The sequence below is a fragment of the Balaenoptera physalus genome (assembly GCF_965194825.1).
Source record: "Balaenoptera physalus genome assembly, chromosome: 11".
NCBI classification, from domain to species: Eukaryota; Metazoa; Chordata; class Mammalia; order Artiodactyla; family Balaenopteridae; genus Balaenoptera; species Balaenoptera physalus.
In genome coordinates this window covers 38,883,599-38,902,416 of record NC_138896.1, presented here as the reverse complement: position 1 = coordinate 38,902,416, position 18,818 = coordinate 38,883,599, and the positions used below count along the sequence as shown (strand labels likewise).

Below are 18,818 nucleotides of genomic sequence, written 5' to 3'. Positions count from 1 at the left end.
AGGGAAGCTAGCATGCTGTGTTTCCTACCCTTCACCTTTTTAAGTAAAACCAATGCCAAGTGAGGTCTATTGGAGTATAAAATGACTAGTTAAGCAAAAATTGACCATGAGCAGGCATTACAAATACTCTAGAAAGTATCAGGGGTCTAAACTAAACTGAGACTTTTGGAACTACCCTAGAAGAGTTAGAAATTTGGCAGGTAAGGAAACAAATGGTAATGATGTGAATGGAATTCACATTTTTTTTCTAGTCATCTAGCACAGGTAATTTGTTTACTCTGGACAAGTGACCAGGTCTGATGTATTGTCTGTGGGTGAAAAACCTTCGTATCTTTCTTACCTTGGGGAACTTGCACAAGGCCAACACTTATCCCAGCAAGTAAGTCTCCAAGAAGCCAATCCTTGAATCGATAAAAACACATCCACTTTAGGAAGGGAAAGATTGTAAGCATGCATCTTCGGAACTTGTGCCATGAGCAGCTGTGAGAAAGAACAGAGACTTGATTAGGTTCTCCAAAGAAAAAGCCCACAATGGCCAAGAAAAGGCATAGTGAGTACCTTCTTCTTCCCATACAACAGAGTTTCTTTTAACACTACTGATATTTGGACATATTGGACTGGGTAAGTCTTTGTTGTGAGGCTGTCCTGTGCATTGCAGGATGTTTAGCAGCGTCTCCGATCTCTACCCATTAGATGCCAGTAGCATCCCCTTCCCTAGTCGTGACAATGAAAAACGTCTCCAGACACTGCTAAATGTTCCCTGGGGGACAGTATCACCTTCAACTGAGAACCAGTGCCATATATATGACAAGAACTAAGCCTTGTAAGTCCAGCATACGAATCAGGCCTGTGGCTTTACAGAATGTTTGAAAAGAATTCAACCTACCAAAATTTTCCAGTAGAAAAATGGACTGTTATGGCTTTCTCTTGGTAAGGACAGTTTTTTGAGATGTGCTATTGGTGGGTGGCAGGGAATTAACACATTCACATCATTCCCGTATACTAAAATTTTTACCAAGCATTAACTCTACATGGCTTTGACCTGTAATATGCAGAAATTTATAGAAAATATAGAATATGGAGTCTTGTGCTTATGGCATTAGCCATGGAAAGAAAAGGCAATAAAATAAGCCCTTATTATCTTTTAACCCAGTGGATAACGACCAGAAGCAATTTTGCTTCCTAAGAGACATCTGGTAATGTCTGGAGACATTTTTGATTATCACGACTCGCATCTAGTGGGTAGAGGCCAGGGACGCCACCAAACATCCTACAATGCACAGGACAGCCCTCCACAAGAAATGATTTCATGGTCCGAAATGTCAACAGTACTGAGATTGAGAAAACCTACTTTAACCTTTAGATCATCTAAAACAGCAGAATCATTGTAAACCAATCAATCAATCTGTTAATCAATTAATCCATTAGTAAAGCTAATATGGTTTTAAATTGCTTTTTGCTATTTACATCTCATTATGGGCTGAAAACAAAGAGTATGGAGATTTTTCATGTATGAGCTGTAGCTGAATAATTGGGATTTGACTGTAGCAACAAATATAACTTCAGTGTATGCAAGGCTAAAATGTGTGCTCAGAAAAGAAGTAATTTCAATATGCTTGACTCTAACAACTATGAGCATTACAGTCCCTAAGATAATTAAGGCCAAAGAAGTGTAAATGTCTTTGTCAAGGTCACAGTAACAAGTGTGGGCAGAACTGGGGCTAGAAACCAGATCTCGTGATTTTTAGTTCAGTGTTCTATCCAGTCTATTACCATCACAGTTCCTATTGACAGCTGTTGAATTCTGCTCAGGAGCCAGAAGCAAGACCATAGGTTTAGAAAGAACACCACATTGCTATTTTTATGAGAATCCCTGGGTGTGGAGAGTGTGCTGTCTCCAATTATGGCCATCTATGGGAGAGAATACAGCATGGCATTGGGACAATTTGTTTCTGCATCTGGTCCAGTGTCCCTTCCTCTCCATGTGCCACCCTGGAAGACCAGCCACCCTAGGGAGAGTCATCAAAGCTCTTTGGCATGGCAATAAAATAAACTGGACATGGAATAACGAGGACCTAAGACTGACAGGGATCAAGGAAGGAGTTAGAGGAACAGAAACTGAAGCTGGTGGTGGAAGAGTTATAAGCACTTCGACATGAATCTGGATCCTAGTTAAGGCATCTTAAAAGTGAGGAATGTAAGAGTTGATGTGAAAGCACAGGGGAGATTTTTTTTAAAGAGAGGGAGTATTGCAGTTGGGTAACTAAAAGGGAGAAAATGAAGGAAGATAGGAGGTTTTCTGCAGAACGGAAGAGATGAAATTAAAAGATTATTATTATTTTTTTTTTACTATTCGCTAGGTGCTTTACAAATATTCTTTAAATCCTCACAATTGCCTTATAAGGTAGGTGCTTTTATCATCCCCATTTTATAGATGAGGATACTGAAGCACAGTAGGCATGGATAGCTTACCTAAGGTCACACAGTTGGGAAGCAGCAGAACTGGGATTCAAAACCAGTCAATCTGGCTTCTGAGTCTTGCTCTTAACCAGTGCTGTGCTACCTTTCAGGTTAAAATTCAGAAGTGGATATAACTGTTTGTTTTAGAAGTAGGGAATAAGCACTGCTATAAAAACCCATGGGAGGCAGTGTGGGTCAGATTTAAGGGTCTAAGGATAGGGCAGCTGGAGGGGAATAAGGCTGAAATTTCTTTGGTAGTACCTGTTTATGATGAGGTATAAGTCAGGAAAAGATTATCCTTTTGTAGAGACAAAACCAATGTGGCCCCCCAATGCTCTCTTTGATATATGACCTCTGACCCATCCTGGAGCAGAAAAAATGAGAGTTGTGATATAGGACAGGGGAGGGACATCCAAGACCACAACTTGCAAAAGGCAGGATATGGGCAAAGGAGAAGGCTCAGAGGGAGGAAGATCTGCAATAGGGCTGCATGGAGGCCTTCTTCACTTGTAACCTAACTCATGCCAATTGTGAGTGATAAATCAAGGGACAAGAGGGACTAATAAATCTGGAGTGTGAGTGAGGACAGTTTGAGTAGTTAGGGTTAATATCATGATGTAGGTCACAAAGGGTTTTTAACCTGAGGCCCATGGATGACCAAGGTGTCTCTAGATAGAACTCATGGGGGTATGTGACTTTAGGAAAAATTATATCTTTATTTTCACTAACCTCCTAACTGAAATGTAGCATTTCCTTCAGTTATGAACATTGACAACAAACCACAGTAGTATCAGCAGAGCTTGACTTCTTCACCAATAGAATCACAAATATTTTCATATTACATTAAAATTGCTGCAGATATATTAAAATAGCATTTATATTCATCATTACTTAGAAAGTATGGTAGTTATTAGGCCCATAATCATTAAATATAATTTTTGGATATTTTCATATTTTGATAACTATATTTCAATATAACTGGTTTCCTTTATAATACTATGTATTTTATGCATTTAAAAATATTCTGGCCAAGATCATTCAATGGAGAAAGAATAGACTCTTCAACATATAGTGCTGGGAAAATGGGATAGCTACATGGAAAAAAATTAAGTCAGACTCTTACTTTATACTGTATACAAAATTAACTCAGAATGGATCAAGGATCTAAATTTAAGAGCTAAAACTATAAAACTCTTAGAAGAAAACAGGGGAAAATCTTCATTATGTTGGATTTCACAATAGTTTCTTAAATATGACACATAAATCACAAGCAACAAAAGAAAACAACAGATAAATAGGATTTCATTAAAATGAAAACTGTGTACAAAGGACACTGTCAACAGACAACCTACAGAACGGGAGAAAATATTTGCAAATCATATATCTGATAAGGGTTTAATATCCAGAATATATAAAGAACTCCTATAATTCAACAACAAAAAGATAAACAACCTAATTTTTAAAAGGGCAAAGGAAGTAAATAGACATTTCTCCAAAAAAGATACATAAGTGACCAATAAGCACATGAAAAGATGCTCATCATATTTAGTTATTAGGGAAATGCAAAAAAAAAAAAAAAAAGCAACACACAATGTGATACCATTTTACACCTACTAGTATGGCTATAATTTAAAAAAATGGAAAATAACAAATGTTGGAGAGGATATGGAGAGATTGGAACACTTGCTGATGTGAATGCACAATGCTGCAGCTGCTATGAAAAAAATTCCTCAAAAAGTTAAACATATGATCCAACAAGTCCACTCTTAGGTGTATACCTAAAAGAATTGTAAGCAGGGACTTGAACAGATACCCCTATGCCAATATTCATGGTAGCATTATTCACGATAGCCAAAAATTGGAAACAACCTAAGTGTCCATTAACAGACGAATGGATAAACAAAATGTGGTACACACATACAATGGAATATCATCAGCCATAAAATGAAATGAAGTACTGATTCACGCTACACCATTGTGCTAAGCGAAATAAACCAGACATGAAAGACAAATATTGTCTGATTCCATTTAAATGAAATATTTAGAATACACAATCCATAGAGACAGAAAGTAGAAGAGAGGTTACCAGGGGCTGGAGGAGGGGGAAATGGGGAGTTATTGCCTAATGGGTACAGAGTTTCTGTTTGGGGTGATGAAAAAGTTTTGGAAATAGATAGTGGTGATGGTTGCACAACAACGTGAATGTCGTTAATGCTGCTAATTTGTACACTTTAAAATGGTTAAAACGACACATTTCATATTATATATATTTTACCACAACAAAAAAAAGTAAAACAAAAAATTATTCTGAAAGGATGTTCATTAGCTCTGATTGACTGCTAAAAGGTTCACAGCATAAAAACAGGTTACGAGCCCCTGAACTATAGGGTTTACATAGTCATTCTGCTATCATTAATTAGTTCACCACGGTTGCTTTTGTTGTTGTTGTTAGGAGAGTGGCAATGGTGGTTAATCAAACAATGTATTTATTAAATATCATCCCTAGATGTTGTGGGGGACAGCCAAGGTCTTTATGTCCATGAAGTTTATAATCAACAAGGTGCTACAAAGGACTTCCCTGGTGGCGCAGTGGTTAAGAATCTGCCTGCCAGTGGAGGGGACACGGGTTCGATCCCTGGTCTGGGAAGACCCCACATGCTGCGGAGCAACTAAGCCCGTGTGTCACAATTACTGAGCCCGCGCGCCACAATTATTGAGCCCGCACGCCACAACTGCTGAGCCCACGCGCCACAACTACCGAAGCCCACACGCCTAGAGCCCGTGCTCTGAAGCCACCACGATGAGGAGCCCGCGCAGCAACGAGAAAGCCAGTGTGCAGCAACGAAGACCCAACACAGCCAAAAATAAAATAAAATTTTAAAAATTAAAAACAAAAAAAGAAGGTGCTACAAGACAAACCACAAAAAAACTGTAGAGGAATTATGCAATAAGCTAAGGGTTCTGATGACAGGAGTTCAGAGGAGGAAAACAGAAGTAGGCACCAAAGGTGTCAAGTAGAGTTTTAGGGCTGCCAGCTTGGTGGCAGCTGAATGATCACACACACGCACCGGCACTGGACATGGTGACTGACGGTGCTGATGTCGATGTCCAAGTTCCCAGAGAAAGCACTCTTCCTTCTGTGTTCCTGTTGAAAGGTCTCCTCATTGTACACATCTCGCTTCACATCATACATGAAAGAGTTTTGCCTATATCTAGAGCCCAAACTGTGGAAGCTCCTCTCTGGTTGCATCATTCCTGGATAAGTGGAAAGAAGTTAAACAAAAGACAGTTTTTTAAAAATCTAGATCCTTGGCACATTTTTATGGAAATAAAAATTCCATTTATTGTATACTTTTATACTTAAAACAACCCTGTAAAGAAAGCAAGGTATATATTATTTTCATTTTCAAAATGGAGAAACCAAAGCCCAGAAGTTTAAACAGCCTTGGTTTTTGAATAATTAAGAGTCAGGACTAGAACCCAAGTGTCCAGCTAGAAAGCCTAGTTTTCTTTACATTCAATTATGTTGCTATGTTGCAGGGGAAAAGATTAAGAGGTAAAAGTATAATCACCAATTTTCACTGAAAATTGATTTCAGTGAAATGAAATGATTGAAAATCATTATCCCTTTACCCTTTTCTTTTCTTCATAGAACTAAACAGTACCTGATTCAATATTTGTCTATTTGTTCATTGTCTGTTTCCCACACTAAAATGTAAATCCAAGAGGCAGGACTTTGTTCATGGCTGTATCCCCAGAGCCCAGGATAATGCCTGACGCTTAGCAGGCCCTCAACAAATATTTCTTGAATTATGGTCAAGTATCCAGTTAGTGGCATCATGATGTAGCAGAAAAAGCACTGCACAGGATATCAGGATTCTGGAGTTCTAGCCCTGGCTGTTTTTCTAACTAGCTGTATGACTGGGGGCAAGTTTCTCAGAAACTGAATTTCAGTTTCCTTGTCCATAAAATGACATGGTTTGACAATATGATCTCTAAGGGTCACTTTAAGCTTTAAAAATCTGTAGTATCATCCTGCTGTTTTAAAGAGAATGAGAAGAAAGAGTTAATGAGGATGGATATAGAGGCATCTCTGGGAGAAAGTATAACTGTTCTTGATCATCTGTGTTTTTGAATAATAAAAAAGGCATGAACTCTAATATTCTTCCACACAAATGTGTAAAAAAGTATACAAATATATATTTTGCATAGTTATAAAATATGTAGGTAAACACTCAAATTATGTAGATTACACAAGTAGTTCTTTTATAGGTGAGGCTGCAAACAAGTTTAATGTATCAGCAACATTTGTTTTCCATCAGAATTATCCTGTATCTTCAGCAGCAGCAACATTATCATCACCAAGATTTGTAGAGCACTTATTATATACCAAGCATTGCACTAGATTTTTTTCATGAGTTATTTCTTTTAATTCCAACAACAATCCTAATACTACTATTTATCCTCATCTTATAGGTGATAAAACTGAGGTTTTGGAAAAGTTAGGTAACTTGGCCATAGTTATATAATGTATGTTTACTCTCAAAGCATTGGGTAGCAGGGGTGAGCTGTATAACACTTATGAACTAATGATCACAAATTCAATAAAGTGAGAGTGTGGTTGGGGAATACAGAAGAGGATGGAAGAGGTATTTTACAGTGTATTAAGAGAATTAGTACTTCGTGTCTTACAGAAAAAAAAAACAGAACTGTACACTAAAACATAAGTAATATTTTTCCCTTTCTTTCCTCCACCCATAGGAATAGTGATCCAGTCTTCCTTACTTTTCCTATGTAATCTTACAATAAACTTCCATGACTAGAATATATCCATTCCTGGCAACTAAAAAGAGCCTAATTAACTTGCTTATTATATTGAGATTATAAAAATTGCCATCCTGGGTTAGATGCAGGGTCTAGAATCCAGCATTTTGTTTCTGAAAGCAGCACGAAGCAGGCATGAAGCAGGCAACATATGAACATCAAGCATAGTGGAAACAGTGGGCCTGGGAAAGGTAGCTGCAGCTACTCAACTGCAGCAATTGTTGCCATGGGTCATGTGGGGTCCAGCATGGCCAGATCTGGTCTTTTCCCAGAGAAGTCATAATTCCAGATTTTTATGTGAAATCTTCTGACTTTTAAATGTTGTCAATTACCTTACATATTTTAAAAAACACAGTACACATTAACAAAACATCTCTGCAGGCTAGATTCAGTCTGTGAACCACCAGTGTGTGACCTCTGTCCCCAGAGCCTTGTTGTTAAAGACAAAATATCCTTATCTCCTCCCATCAGAAATTATAGTTTGTACCCCAAGAATTTCTCTCTCTTTCAAAGCTAAAGCATTTATGTTTTCTGTTGTCGCACCCTTAGGAGGTATTATATCTCATCAGTTCACTTATGGAAAGAAGGATTTCATTTTATTGTCTTCAGTCTACATCATTTATATTTCAAGAGGTGGCCACCATCTACTAGACTAGGATTTGGTGAGTTTGTCTGCTTTTATTTTCACAATCTTATGAATTTCTACCATATGCATTCTTGGCCTTCATTTATTTCTGACTGATGAATGCTATTTCACCTGTGGTCGATTAATTCAGTGTTCCACAAACACTTGCTGAATGCTAGGTGCTCTGAGAATACAAAAGGACAAAGACTTGGGACTTCCCTGGCAGTCCAGTGGTTAAGACTCTGTGCTTCCAATGCAGGGGGCACAGGTTCAATCCCTGGTCAGGGAACCACAGCCAAAAACAAAAAAAAGACGAAGACTCTACAATTTAGTAGAATAAAAATACCAAAATATGGGGCTATAAGACTTTAGAGGTGGGAAAGACAGGAATTAACATTTATTGCTGGCCTGCCATATGCCAACTTCTTCACACACATCATCTCAAGAGACAGGTGTTATTTTCCTGATAATGATTATACTCATTTCACTTGTGAGTTTAGTGGGTTCCTCAGAATCATACAACTATTAAACAGCAGAGCCAGAATCTGAACCTGGTCTTTCTGATTCTAAAATAGATGTCACATCTAATGCCATGTGATCTCCTATAGAGTGGGATTAATAACCCCAACCTAGAAGGATGAGGAAGGCCTCCTGGGGGAGATATGGTTTGAACTCTGCTCTGGCTAAGCTGGGGGCAGGGAGGAGAATAAGGTATTTCAGAAAGAGAACAGGATAAAATTACAGAGATAATATAAGGCAAGTAATTCAATAGGTCTGAGTAAAGTCAGTGTCAAACCCAAAAAAGGTAGGTTGAGGCCTACTTCTGGAGGGTCTTGAATGTTGGGCTGAACCTGGACTTTTTAGCTATTTAAAATGTTCGAGAAGGAGTAGTAATATGCACAGAGATGTGCTTTGGGAAGATGAATCATGTCAGTGGTATAGCCTAGAGCTGTGCTGCCCAGTACGGTAGCCACTGGCTACCTGTGGCTATTTAAATTAAATTAAATTAAAATAAAATGAGGGACCTCCCTGGCGGTCCAGTGGTTAAGACTCCATGCTTCACTGAAGGGGGCACGGGTTTGATACCTGGTAGGGGAACTAAGATCCCGCATGCCGCGTGGCACGGCCTAAATGTTATAAATAAATAAAATGAAAAATTCAGTTCCTTAGTCACACTAGCTACATTTCAAGTGCTCAACAGCCACGTGTGGCAGGGGCTACTGTACTGGACAGGGCAGGTATAAAACATTTCCATCATCACAGAAAGTTCTATTGGACAGCACCGGAGATAGGAGAGACTGAGGCAAAAAGACCAGTGGGAGCCCATTACTACCATGGTAGTCTGAGGGAAAGGCAATCAAGTCACAACTCATGGGACCACAGTCAGGATGGCTAGGAGGGGCAGGTAGAAAGCTGTCTTTAAAGGACTTATCGTATGACTGGCTAAAGGCAGCAAGGGAAAACACATAATTTCCTTATTGTTTTGTTTTGTTTTTACTAGTCATCTCTGAAATTTCTTCAGTTCCATTATGTCTTTCTTGACTTCACAGAAGCCCTACTGGCTTGTTTTTATGCACTAGCAGGACCCTTCCCTATAAGGTATGATGATCAGAAGCTGTTACTGACAAGTGGCAAATGTACTTTAACATGGAAAAGATGATGCATTTCAGAAGAAAGTAATCCAAACTACACTGATGGGATAATGACCCTTCAGCTGAGACACAACACAAGAGGGAATCTCGGTTACTGACTCCTATAATTCCCTGATGCTTCCTGCCATCAGACAAAATATTTAGGTGGGTGGGCCATGGTCTGAACAACTTAAGGTTTTATTTTCATATTCTACAAATGTGACATAGTTTGGGGCATCTGGATTCACTACTAACTAATAGAAATTAATCTCTGTAGCCCACACTTGGTCCCACAAACAACATCAGCATCAGCTGGGAACTTGTTGGAAATGCAAATTCTCAGGCCCAACCTAGCAAGACAAAATTAATCAGAAATTCTGAGGATGTGCCAGCAGCCTGCTTTAAGAAGCCCTCCAGATGATTCTGATACACAATGAAATATGAAGACCACTGTAAATATAGCTAATTTATTCAGTCATTCAGTGCTAGATTTGGGCATACTGTTAACATGGGTACTTTTGACCTAGCTCTTTCATCCCCCATACTACCCCTACCCATTCAGCCATCCATTGATTCTTTTACATAATGTGCTGAAAGTACTTTAAAAAGCCAAGAATAAAATATTTAAATACAGCCCAGTTTTCTACTAACTCAACAGATGTGAAATCCTGAACCTTAGTTTAGTTTCAAGACTATCCTCTCATATGGTCATCTTTCATATGTTCTCTACAATCATGGGAAGGTAAAATTCACTTCCAGAATTTCAAAAAAAATATTTGTAATTCCATCAGAAACAACAGCCCTTCGTCCGTTATGCTTTTATGTTATGCTTTTAAGGGGGAATGTATGTGGAAAAAGAAAAGGCACAAGCAAAGAGCATTGCTTTCAGTATCTTTCAGTCACTCGGTCTAGTGGCTGGGGATGGTGGGGACACACCGACAACTACCTTTAATGCGCCCTGGTGAGAGTATTACCAAAGGGCTGTGCTGGAGAGAAACTCATTATTGGGGTGGGGATGTTGGAGAAGGCTTCGCAGAGGGACACATACATAAACAGAACTTAACAGGAAAAGAAAGGGGCCAAGAGAGGTGGAAGCGTGGGCTCAGTCAGAAGGAACAAAATTAACAAAAGCAGTGAGGTCTGAAAGGAGAAAGAGCGTCTGAGCAGTCAGGCCTCAGGAGGAGATGGATGGGGGAGTCAGGTGAGGCTCATGGAGTAGACCAGTTCTGGGGCTTCCAACAACTCAGACCCACGAGTGTGGAAGGATTCAGCTTGCCAAACGCACACACCATCTCTCCTCACTGCTGTTCCACGCGGCCTTTCAAAAGTAGAGACGACACCTAAGAGAGAGAAGCTCCCAGGGACAGCCGTCATTCATTCATTCCCCAAACACTGACTGAGCGGCCGCGACGTGCCTAGCCCTGCGGTTACCGCCGCGGGCCCCGCCCAGGGGCTTCCGAGTGTAACGAGGGGCTGGTCCTTCGCACCCGACGCCCGAGCCGGGGCCCCGCCGCCACCTCCTGCAGCCCGCGGCTCCGGGCAACTCCGGCAGCGGCTCCCCTACTTCCTCGGCTCACCTAGTTCCCGGGCTGCGGCGGGAGGGCGGGCACTGGAGCCGGAAGCAGCTCCGGCCGGGCGGGCGGCGCTGTGGACGCGGACGCCGACGCCGGCGGTTCCCGAGCCGTTGCGTCCGAGCCCGCGGGCGTTCTGGCGGGCGGGGGACAAGAGCGGGGCGAGGAGGCGGAGCCTGGGCAGCCGGCGTGGGGAGTGGGGAGAGGCCCAGCTGCGCCGCGGTTACCTGTGTCACCCAGCCCTCCGCTCTCGACGACTCTTGATTGAGGGCCTCCTTGATGCCAGGCCTCGCGCCCCGCACTTCACGTACAGTAATTCACTCGAGTCTCCCGACGACCCTGTGGGAACAGAAGACGCGGGAGGAAACTGGAGACTAGAGGGTCACCGAGGTCTCCAACCTTAATTCTCAGCCCCACAAGCTTGGCTTCTCCCACTGAAGGACACTCTCCTGCCCAGGTCTCCTGCTCTGCTCCCCGCCCCTAACCCCCTTAACCTTGTGAGGCTCAATCCCAGTCACTGCCTCTCACTGTGCCTTGTATTCCTGCTTGGCTTAGTTGCAGTTTTACACTTGCTTGATTACTGTATCAGTGTCTAATATATTGTTCACTTTACCTATCCCTTTTTGTAATTTTTCTCATCCCCAAAAGGGCAGGGATTTTTATCTCTTTCATTAACTGCTGTATCATTGGTGCCTAAAGCAATGTGGTAGACCTAGTAAGTGTGCAATAAATTTGTGTTGAATAATTGAATGATTGCCCTGCTGTTCATTGTAAGCTCCACATAGGCAGCAACTGTCTGCTTTTTAATCACTTTTCCATCAGAAGTGCCGGGTACCTAGGATGCATTCAATACATATTTGTTGAATGAGTGAATGTATTGCTCATCTTTACCCTTTTGGTCACTCTCACTTCATTCCAATTTGTTGGATAAATATATGAATTTCTTAGAATTCCTACTTCCAGGTTTCCTCCCTGGTATCCATGCACTCATCACCTTGATTCCCCACTCCCACCCCTCATATCTTTACAGTTGCATTTTTGCTCTCACTTCCTCCTTCAACCTCTGATACTTCTTAGAAAGCTCCCTACCCTGCAGGTTGACTTGGAACATTTCTATTTTTTATTTTTTATTAAGTTATTTCCTTATTTTTATTTTTGGGTGTGTTGGGTCTTTGTTGCTGTGCGCGGCCTTTCTCTAGTTGCGGCGAGTGGTGGCTACTCTTCGATGCGGAGCACAGGCTTTAGGTGTGCGGCTTCTCACTGCAGTGGCTTCTCTTGTTGCGGAGCATGGCTCTAGGAGCACGGGCTTCAGTAGTTGTGGCATACGGGCTTAGTTGCTCCGCGGCCTGTGGGATTTTCCCGGACCAGGGCTTGAACCCGTCTCCCCTGCATTGGCAGGTGGATTAACCTGCCTGTGCCACCAGGGAAGTCCCTTGGAACATTTTTTTAAGCAACATGTCTTCGTAGGCAAGAGTCACATTCCAGGCTAAGTCACATTGAATCCAAAGAAAGCTTTCCACAAATCACCCATGACCCTGGTTTTGGGTTTTATTTTGTTTTTCTTTGAGGAGAACTGAGAATCCTGCACCGCCTCCTAAATTGAGATCATGGTCATTGTTCATAATTTGTTCAGCAAATATTTATGGAGTACCTTTCATGTTCCAGGCGCTGTGCTAGATGCTGAAACAAGACAGGCAAAGTCTGAGCACTCCAAGGGATGCATACACAAAAGAGAATAATCATGGATAGTGATGAGAAGTGTCCTGGCTTGAACCTAGTTATTTCTAAAAGAAATGAGTAAGAATAAGATAGGGTCCAGGGCTTCCCTGGTGGTGCAGTGGTTGAGAACCTGCCTGCTAATGCATGGGACGTGGGTTCGAGCCCTGGTCTGGGAAGATCCCACATGCCGTGGAGCAACTGGGCCCGTGGGCCACAGCTGCTCAGCCTGTGCGTCTGGAGCCTGTGCCCCGCGACGGGAGGGGCCGCGATAGTGAAAGGCCCGCGCACCACGATGAAGAGTGGCCCCCGCTTGCCACAACTAGAGAAAGCCCTCGCATGAAACGAAGACCCAACACAGCCAAAAATAAATAAAATAAATAAATAAATAAAGTAGCTATTAATTAAAAAAAAAAAAAAAGATAGGGTCCAATTCTGCCTATTGTAACAAGCTTTAGCGTAGGAATAGGTTAACAGTGACTGGCAAGGTATGGGGTTAGAATACCTTGCCCATTCACATTTATTATCTTTTTCAGCTTTCAGGTGGGAATGTGGGGCAGGAATTCTCCTTTGCATAAACTGGAACTAAGGTCTGAGAAATGTCAATTGACTTGCCCAATATGACACTGCCGGAAGACCACTCTCTGAACTGTTCTTACTCTGAGAGGCATGATTAAAATTCTTAAAATCCTCTTCACTGGAAGCTCTTCAAGGTAGGAATCAGTTTCAAACCTTCAGGGTAATGGTTTAAAAATGCTTCTCAAAGGGAGATACCAGGGACTTTCCTGAATCTGAATTACCTGGGGCGTATTGTAGAAATGCACGTTCTTGGTGCCCATCACGGACCTCTCCAACTAAACTCACTGTGGATCCTGGGAATATGCATTTTTAAACTCTCAAGGTGATTCTTCTACACATAAAAGTTTGAGAACTACTAGAAGAGTTTGGGTGGAAAACCTCAACCTTAATGCAGGGCTAATATTTACCTTTGGGACAGATTTCGTCAGAATTCCGAAGAGTAAGCCGTGTATGTCCTTGAGCAGATGGAACTGCAACGGCTTTCTGGCCGGAACCTTTCTCTTTATTATGCAAGTATTTCTTGGAAATTGGGGGTTCTGCTGAGCAGGTGCTCGGCTGCTGGTGACTACCCGCAGTTCAAAGGTCTTTTGGGTCTTTTCCCGACACCTTGTTTGTCAATGTCGCTTTCCACCAGGGAGCCAGGCGTTTGCCCCGCCGACCACGGTGGGGCGCACGCGGCATGTGTTGTCTGCTTATCCCCTCCTTCTCGAGTCCGCCTTGGCGCCCTTAAGAAGAGCAGTCCCTGGGAGTTCCTGCCTCTGGTGGCCAGCTGTTGCTCGCTTCTCGCGAGAATTGCTCCTCCCATCCTCTCCTCTCATCAACCCCCTCCCTTGGGCAGGTTCCATATTGGGTAAAATCTCGGCTCGCAGAGAGGCCCGGGAGCTGTTCTCGCGAGAGTACGGCGGGAGGCTCCTGTTCGCTGGCTGTGGAACGGCGACCACTGGAACCTCCGCGGGCGCTGCAGCTGGAGCCGTAGCCCCGCGGCGCAGCCGGGAATCGGCCTGGTCTGGAGAGGGTGCAGCGAGAACGTGGAGGGCGCAGCCTTGAGCCCCTGAGCGTGCCCCTGCCCTTAGCGGGGCTCACCCCCGTCGCGGAGGCGCGTCCAGCCGCTGCGGCTGACAGGGGCCGCGCGCGCGGGAGTCGTCTGGGTCGCGGCGCTCACACCTGCGCGGGCGGCCAGCGCAGGGTCCCCGCCCGTCCGGCCGGGCGACGAGGTCGGGGAAGCGGGTGCGGGCGCAGGCGGGGCCCCGCAGGGCCACCTCCTCGCCCCGCGGCCACCGCTGGAAGATGTCTCAGGAGAGGCCCACGTTCTACCGGCAGGAGCTGAACAAGACAATCTGGGAGGTGCCCGAGCGTTACCAAAACCTGTCCCCGGTGGGCTCCGGCGCCTATGGCTCCGTGTGGTGAGTGTCACCGGGCTCGGGGCCTCGGTGGGCTGGGTGGCCCTGTATGCCCCAGAGCCAGGCCTGCCCCCACGGCTCAGCAATGCACCAAGCGGTAGGAATTTTCCTTGGGGGAGGGCATCCCTGCCCCTTCGACCCCTGTCCTGCCCTCCCTGTACCCCTTGCACCCCTCACCCTGCACACCCACGTAGGTGGTCAGCTGTGTGTAGCACGCAGGTCCACGGTGGGCGGTGGGTGATGGTGTTGGAGCCCGGCCCTGGCTCGCACCCTGCGCGTTCCCTTCTTGGGGGGTTGCTGCTTCGGGGACAGGAACAGGAGGGCCCTCTTTGGGGGTCTCCCTGCTGGCATCGAGCAGAAGGACTCTCTCCCGAGATGTGCCCACCTTGGGCGCCGGAGCCTGCCCTCGGAGCAGACAAGCCCGGGGAGCTGCCTGGAGAAACAGAAGGGCAAAGCTCGACCGGGAGACTGCCGTCATCTGAACAAAACTGAGGACGAAGGGCGTTCAGTGCGGGCTTTTTTGCAAACCTCTGTCGAAATCCCATTTTGAGAAGCGTTCTTTTTGAATTCGCACTTGAATTAGTAGCTATCCATAGAGCTTAAAATACCGACTTTATCTCGGTGAGTCCTGTGCCAGCTTGAGTGGTGTGTTTCCGATTCAGTTGAAAGCGTATTTCCTTTTCGCAGAGTGGGGGGTGGGTGGTAGTGCCTGCAAACACACTGCAGCTTGAGAAACTGGCGGCCTCACTGATTAGTCACATACCACTGCTCGTTTAAGTATTGTTTGACAAAACAGTTTTCTCCTTTGGAGCAAGTGAGATTCAGATCCGATGCACGCCCTCAAGATCAAAAAGTTATTAACAATGCCGGGAGGTATTGTAAATATTTTTTAATTGCGATAATTCTTGTGAAATACTGTGTTTTTAAAGTCCCTTTGAGAGTTTGCAGGGAACTTATCTACACTTAGAGCCTGAGGTACACGATATGGATATGGAATATATAGCAAAGGAAGGAAGAGACACTTTTCAGCTTTAATTCACGCTGTGAATGTGTTTTCAATTAAATGATGCTGTAAAATGTTCAGACCTGAAATATTTCACTAACTTTTCTGACTTTCAAGGCTTTAAACACTGTATTTTAGATGTACTGAAATTTGAGAGCTCCTGATCTGAAGCTAATTCATGTAATTCCTGTGCATGCATCATTTGAAGAGAGGTCTACAAAATTTTTTTTTTGTTTTGCCACAAATTCCAGGCTTTTGGAGTTGTTAATCTTTAAATATAATTCCTGTGTTTCTTAAAGCCCCAGCATGAATTTCCGGTTTATAGAATCTTCTGGGTAATTGAGATTGTGCAATTGTGTCCAGCAACAGATCATATTGCATTTTCTGGTTCAGGCTGTTTGAGTTATGTTGCTGATGGCACTATGCTTGACATCTTTTTTCCATTTTTATAGTGTGCTCTTGATTTGCTAATTTTCGAAGATGTGTTTGGATCATTGCTCCTTTAATAGCTCATTAATTTACCTCCATTTTTCATTCTTGAATTAACATTAATTTTTGTGGTACCGAGTTTTTGTTTCCAATAACGTTTAAACCTTAAGGAGTGATACAGCAGAACAGCTCAACTATGGGGAGTTTAGTGAACTTGAAAATAATTCCTTGCAAGGTTTCCCTACCGTTGGTGTGAATAGCTCTGCCCTAGCTCTGGAAATCCAGATTTACAGCGAAGTGCCATTAAAATGAACTCCATGTTTTTTTAGTACTATACTTTTCTGGTTTTTAGAAACCATCAATATCTGACACTTGGAAATAATTTTGTTAAACAGGTTTTTAAAAGTAGGTGATACATTCACATTGTATAAAATTCAGAAGGTATAAAAATATAGTGAAAAGTTGCCTTTCTTTTCTTGTTCTCCAATTGTGCTATTCCTTTCCTCAGAGACAACCACTGTTAAGTTTCTTGTGTGTCTTTCCATGGAGGCAGTTCTGCTAAGGGTATTTAAGATGTAACCTATAGCATATTGGTGGAGAAAAATAACCGATATTATGTGACAGTTGGCCATAAACGAATGTAACTGATTTTGGATTGAAAGTATCAGAATTTAGATGTACAAGTGTTATCTCATTCAGAGTAGTTATTTGAAGTTGTTCTTTCAATTAGCAACTTTCAGGTGTGGCAGAAAACTTTTTTTTTTAACTTCTCTTAGAATCCACTTTGGAGCCTGTGTTATTTTTCACTATCTTCATTTTTTTTGAGAGCAGATTTAATTTTAGGAAATAACAAAATCAAATTGAATCTGAAATAATTTAGAAAATTGGACTGAAGTCTGGTGAAAAAGATTAGGCAGCCAGGTTGATGATACTGTTTGAGGTCAGATAAGAGTTGTAACCATAAAGTAATGACACAGAATTTCCTGTGTGACTTGTAGAACTAGATCCGAAGTCTGTTCCAAAAAAGAATCGCTGAAAGTATTTCAAGGAATGCAATGTCACTGAAATAATCTGTGTCAGTTTCCTAATTTGATTGGTCTGAAGTGTGATACACTTTGATGTGGAACTTAAAAAAATTTTTTTTAAATATTAAGCCAATTTTCAGTATTTTAATTTGTACTAAGTATATAGTAAAGCAAGTATGTAGTAACCTGAGTGATAACCAACCGTGAATTAAAGATCAAGGAATCAGACTAGAAATTTGGGAATTGATAGGGTTTTGCAAATATGCTTTTCCTTTTTAAGGGGTAAAGGGAACTAAACTAAGTCTTGCAATTTTAAGGAACTTTGTTGTCTGTGAGGGGAAATGAAGCAAAATTTTTAAAGAATACATTGTTGCACAGCATTGATTTTGTGGATTGGGGGACAGAAGGAGGGGGAGGAGCTTTGTGGTGAGTTTAAGGAAATGTAAACAGGAACTTAAATGCCTTTCCTCTGGTGTGTGGGTTTTCCGGGACACTTGCCTCTGATTACAGGAGGTGGGGCACTGGTACCATAAAATAGGTGAGAGTTGAGAATTATTCTTAAATCATATTCAATCATTTATTAAACTATTTATTGAGTACCAACTATGGACCAGATAGCAGGCTAGGTTTCTCGAGCTAGAGTGTTAAGCAAGACAGAATAAGACAGTCTATTCCCTGATAGGGTTTATAGCCTGATGCAAATAATAACTACATTTTATGGATTGTGTTCTATGTTCCAGGCATTGTGCTGTACATTTTATGTTTATCATCAGTATATAAAGTGTATAACAAAACTTTTGGTAAAAGGATGGCAATATTTACTAAGAAATCAAATTCAACTTCCTAAATGCTTTGTGGAACAAGATTGTGTGAAAATAACTGTAATAAAAATAAGTGAAGGACTTCCCTGGTGGCGCAGTGGTTAAGAGTCCGCCTGCCAATGCAGGGGACATGGGTTCGAGCTCTGGTCCGGGAAGATCCCACATGCCACGGAGCAACTAAGCCCGTGCACCACAACTGCTGAGCCTGCGCTCTAGAGCCCGCAAGCCACAACTACGGAGCCCGTGTGCTACAACTACTGAAACCCACACGCCTAGAGCCCATGTTCCACAACAAGAGAAGCCACCGCAATGAGAAGCCCGTGCACTGCGACAAAGAGTAGCCCCCACTCACTGCAACTAGAGAAAGCCTGTGTGCAGCAACGAAGACCCAACGCAGCCAAAAATAAATAGTAAAAAAAAAAATTTATTAGAAAAAAAAGTGAAGCTAAATTTTTTTAGTATTAATGGCCCTTCACCATTTTAAATCTTTTCCTTTTTTTAGCATGAGCCAGGGCACGAATAAATAAAAGCACGTCGTTATTGAGTATGCAAAGGTGACTTTCTTGACTCCTAATGAGTGAGAGGGGTGTGCCGTTTATTTTCCTAGTGGTGATAATAGGCCCATGCTGATCTTGCTTCCCATTTGCTTTCCTTTGTACCCAAAAGCAAGGTGATTGGCTGCATGTTACCAGTGCCGACCAATAAATAGTTAAACACAATGGCAAATCTTTGTA

The 18,818-nt window shown here is 42.6% G+C and overlaps 2 protein-coding genes across 8 annotated transcripts in view; one reads left to right on the top strand and one right to left on the bottom strand.

The window, feature by feature from the left end:
• The window catches only part of SLC26A8 (solute carrier family 26 member 8), a 71,572-nt gene extending 57,448 nt beyond the window's left edge, over positions 1-14,124 (bottom strand). Inside the window, exons 1-5 of one of the 5 annotated variants that reach the window (XM_082412570.1) lie at positions 13,814-14,124; positions 11,339-12,895; positions 10,830-11,129; positions 5,529-5,715; positions 341-480 (exon numbers count right to left, since the gene is read on the bottom strand). In XM_082412570.1, coding sequence (XP_082268696.1) covers positions 341-480; positions 5,529-5,715; positions 10,830-10,914 — 412 coding nt within the window. In that variant the 5' untranslated portion in view covers positions 10,915-11,129; positions 11,339-12,895; positions 13,814-14,124. The other 4 variants (XM_082412572.1, XM_082412571.1, XM_082412577.1 and 1 more) reach the window with 4 other exon arrangements.
• A 193-nt stretch (positions 14,125-14,317) lies between these two features.
• Positions 14,318-18,818, top strand: part of MAPK14 (mitogen-activated protein kinase 14) — a 69,784-nt gene continuing 65,283 nt past the window's right edge. The window contains exon 1 of one of the 3 annotated variants that reach the window (XM_082412681.1): positions 14,318-14,809. In XM_082412681.1, the coding sequence (XP_082268807.1) occupies positions 14,694-14,809 (116 nt within the window). In that variant the 5' untranslated portion in view covers positions 14,318-14,693. Of the gene's footprint in view, positions 14,810-14,835; positions 15,680-18,818 lie in introns of those variants that run through there. The other 2 variants (XM_082412680.1, XM_082412682.1) reach the window with 2 other exon arrangements.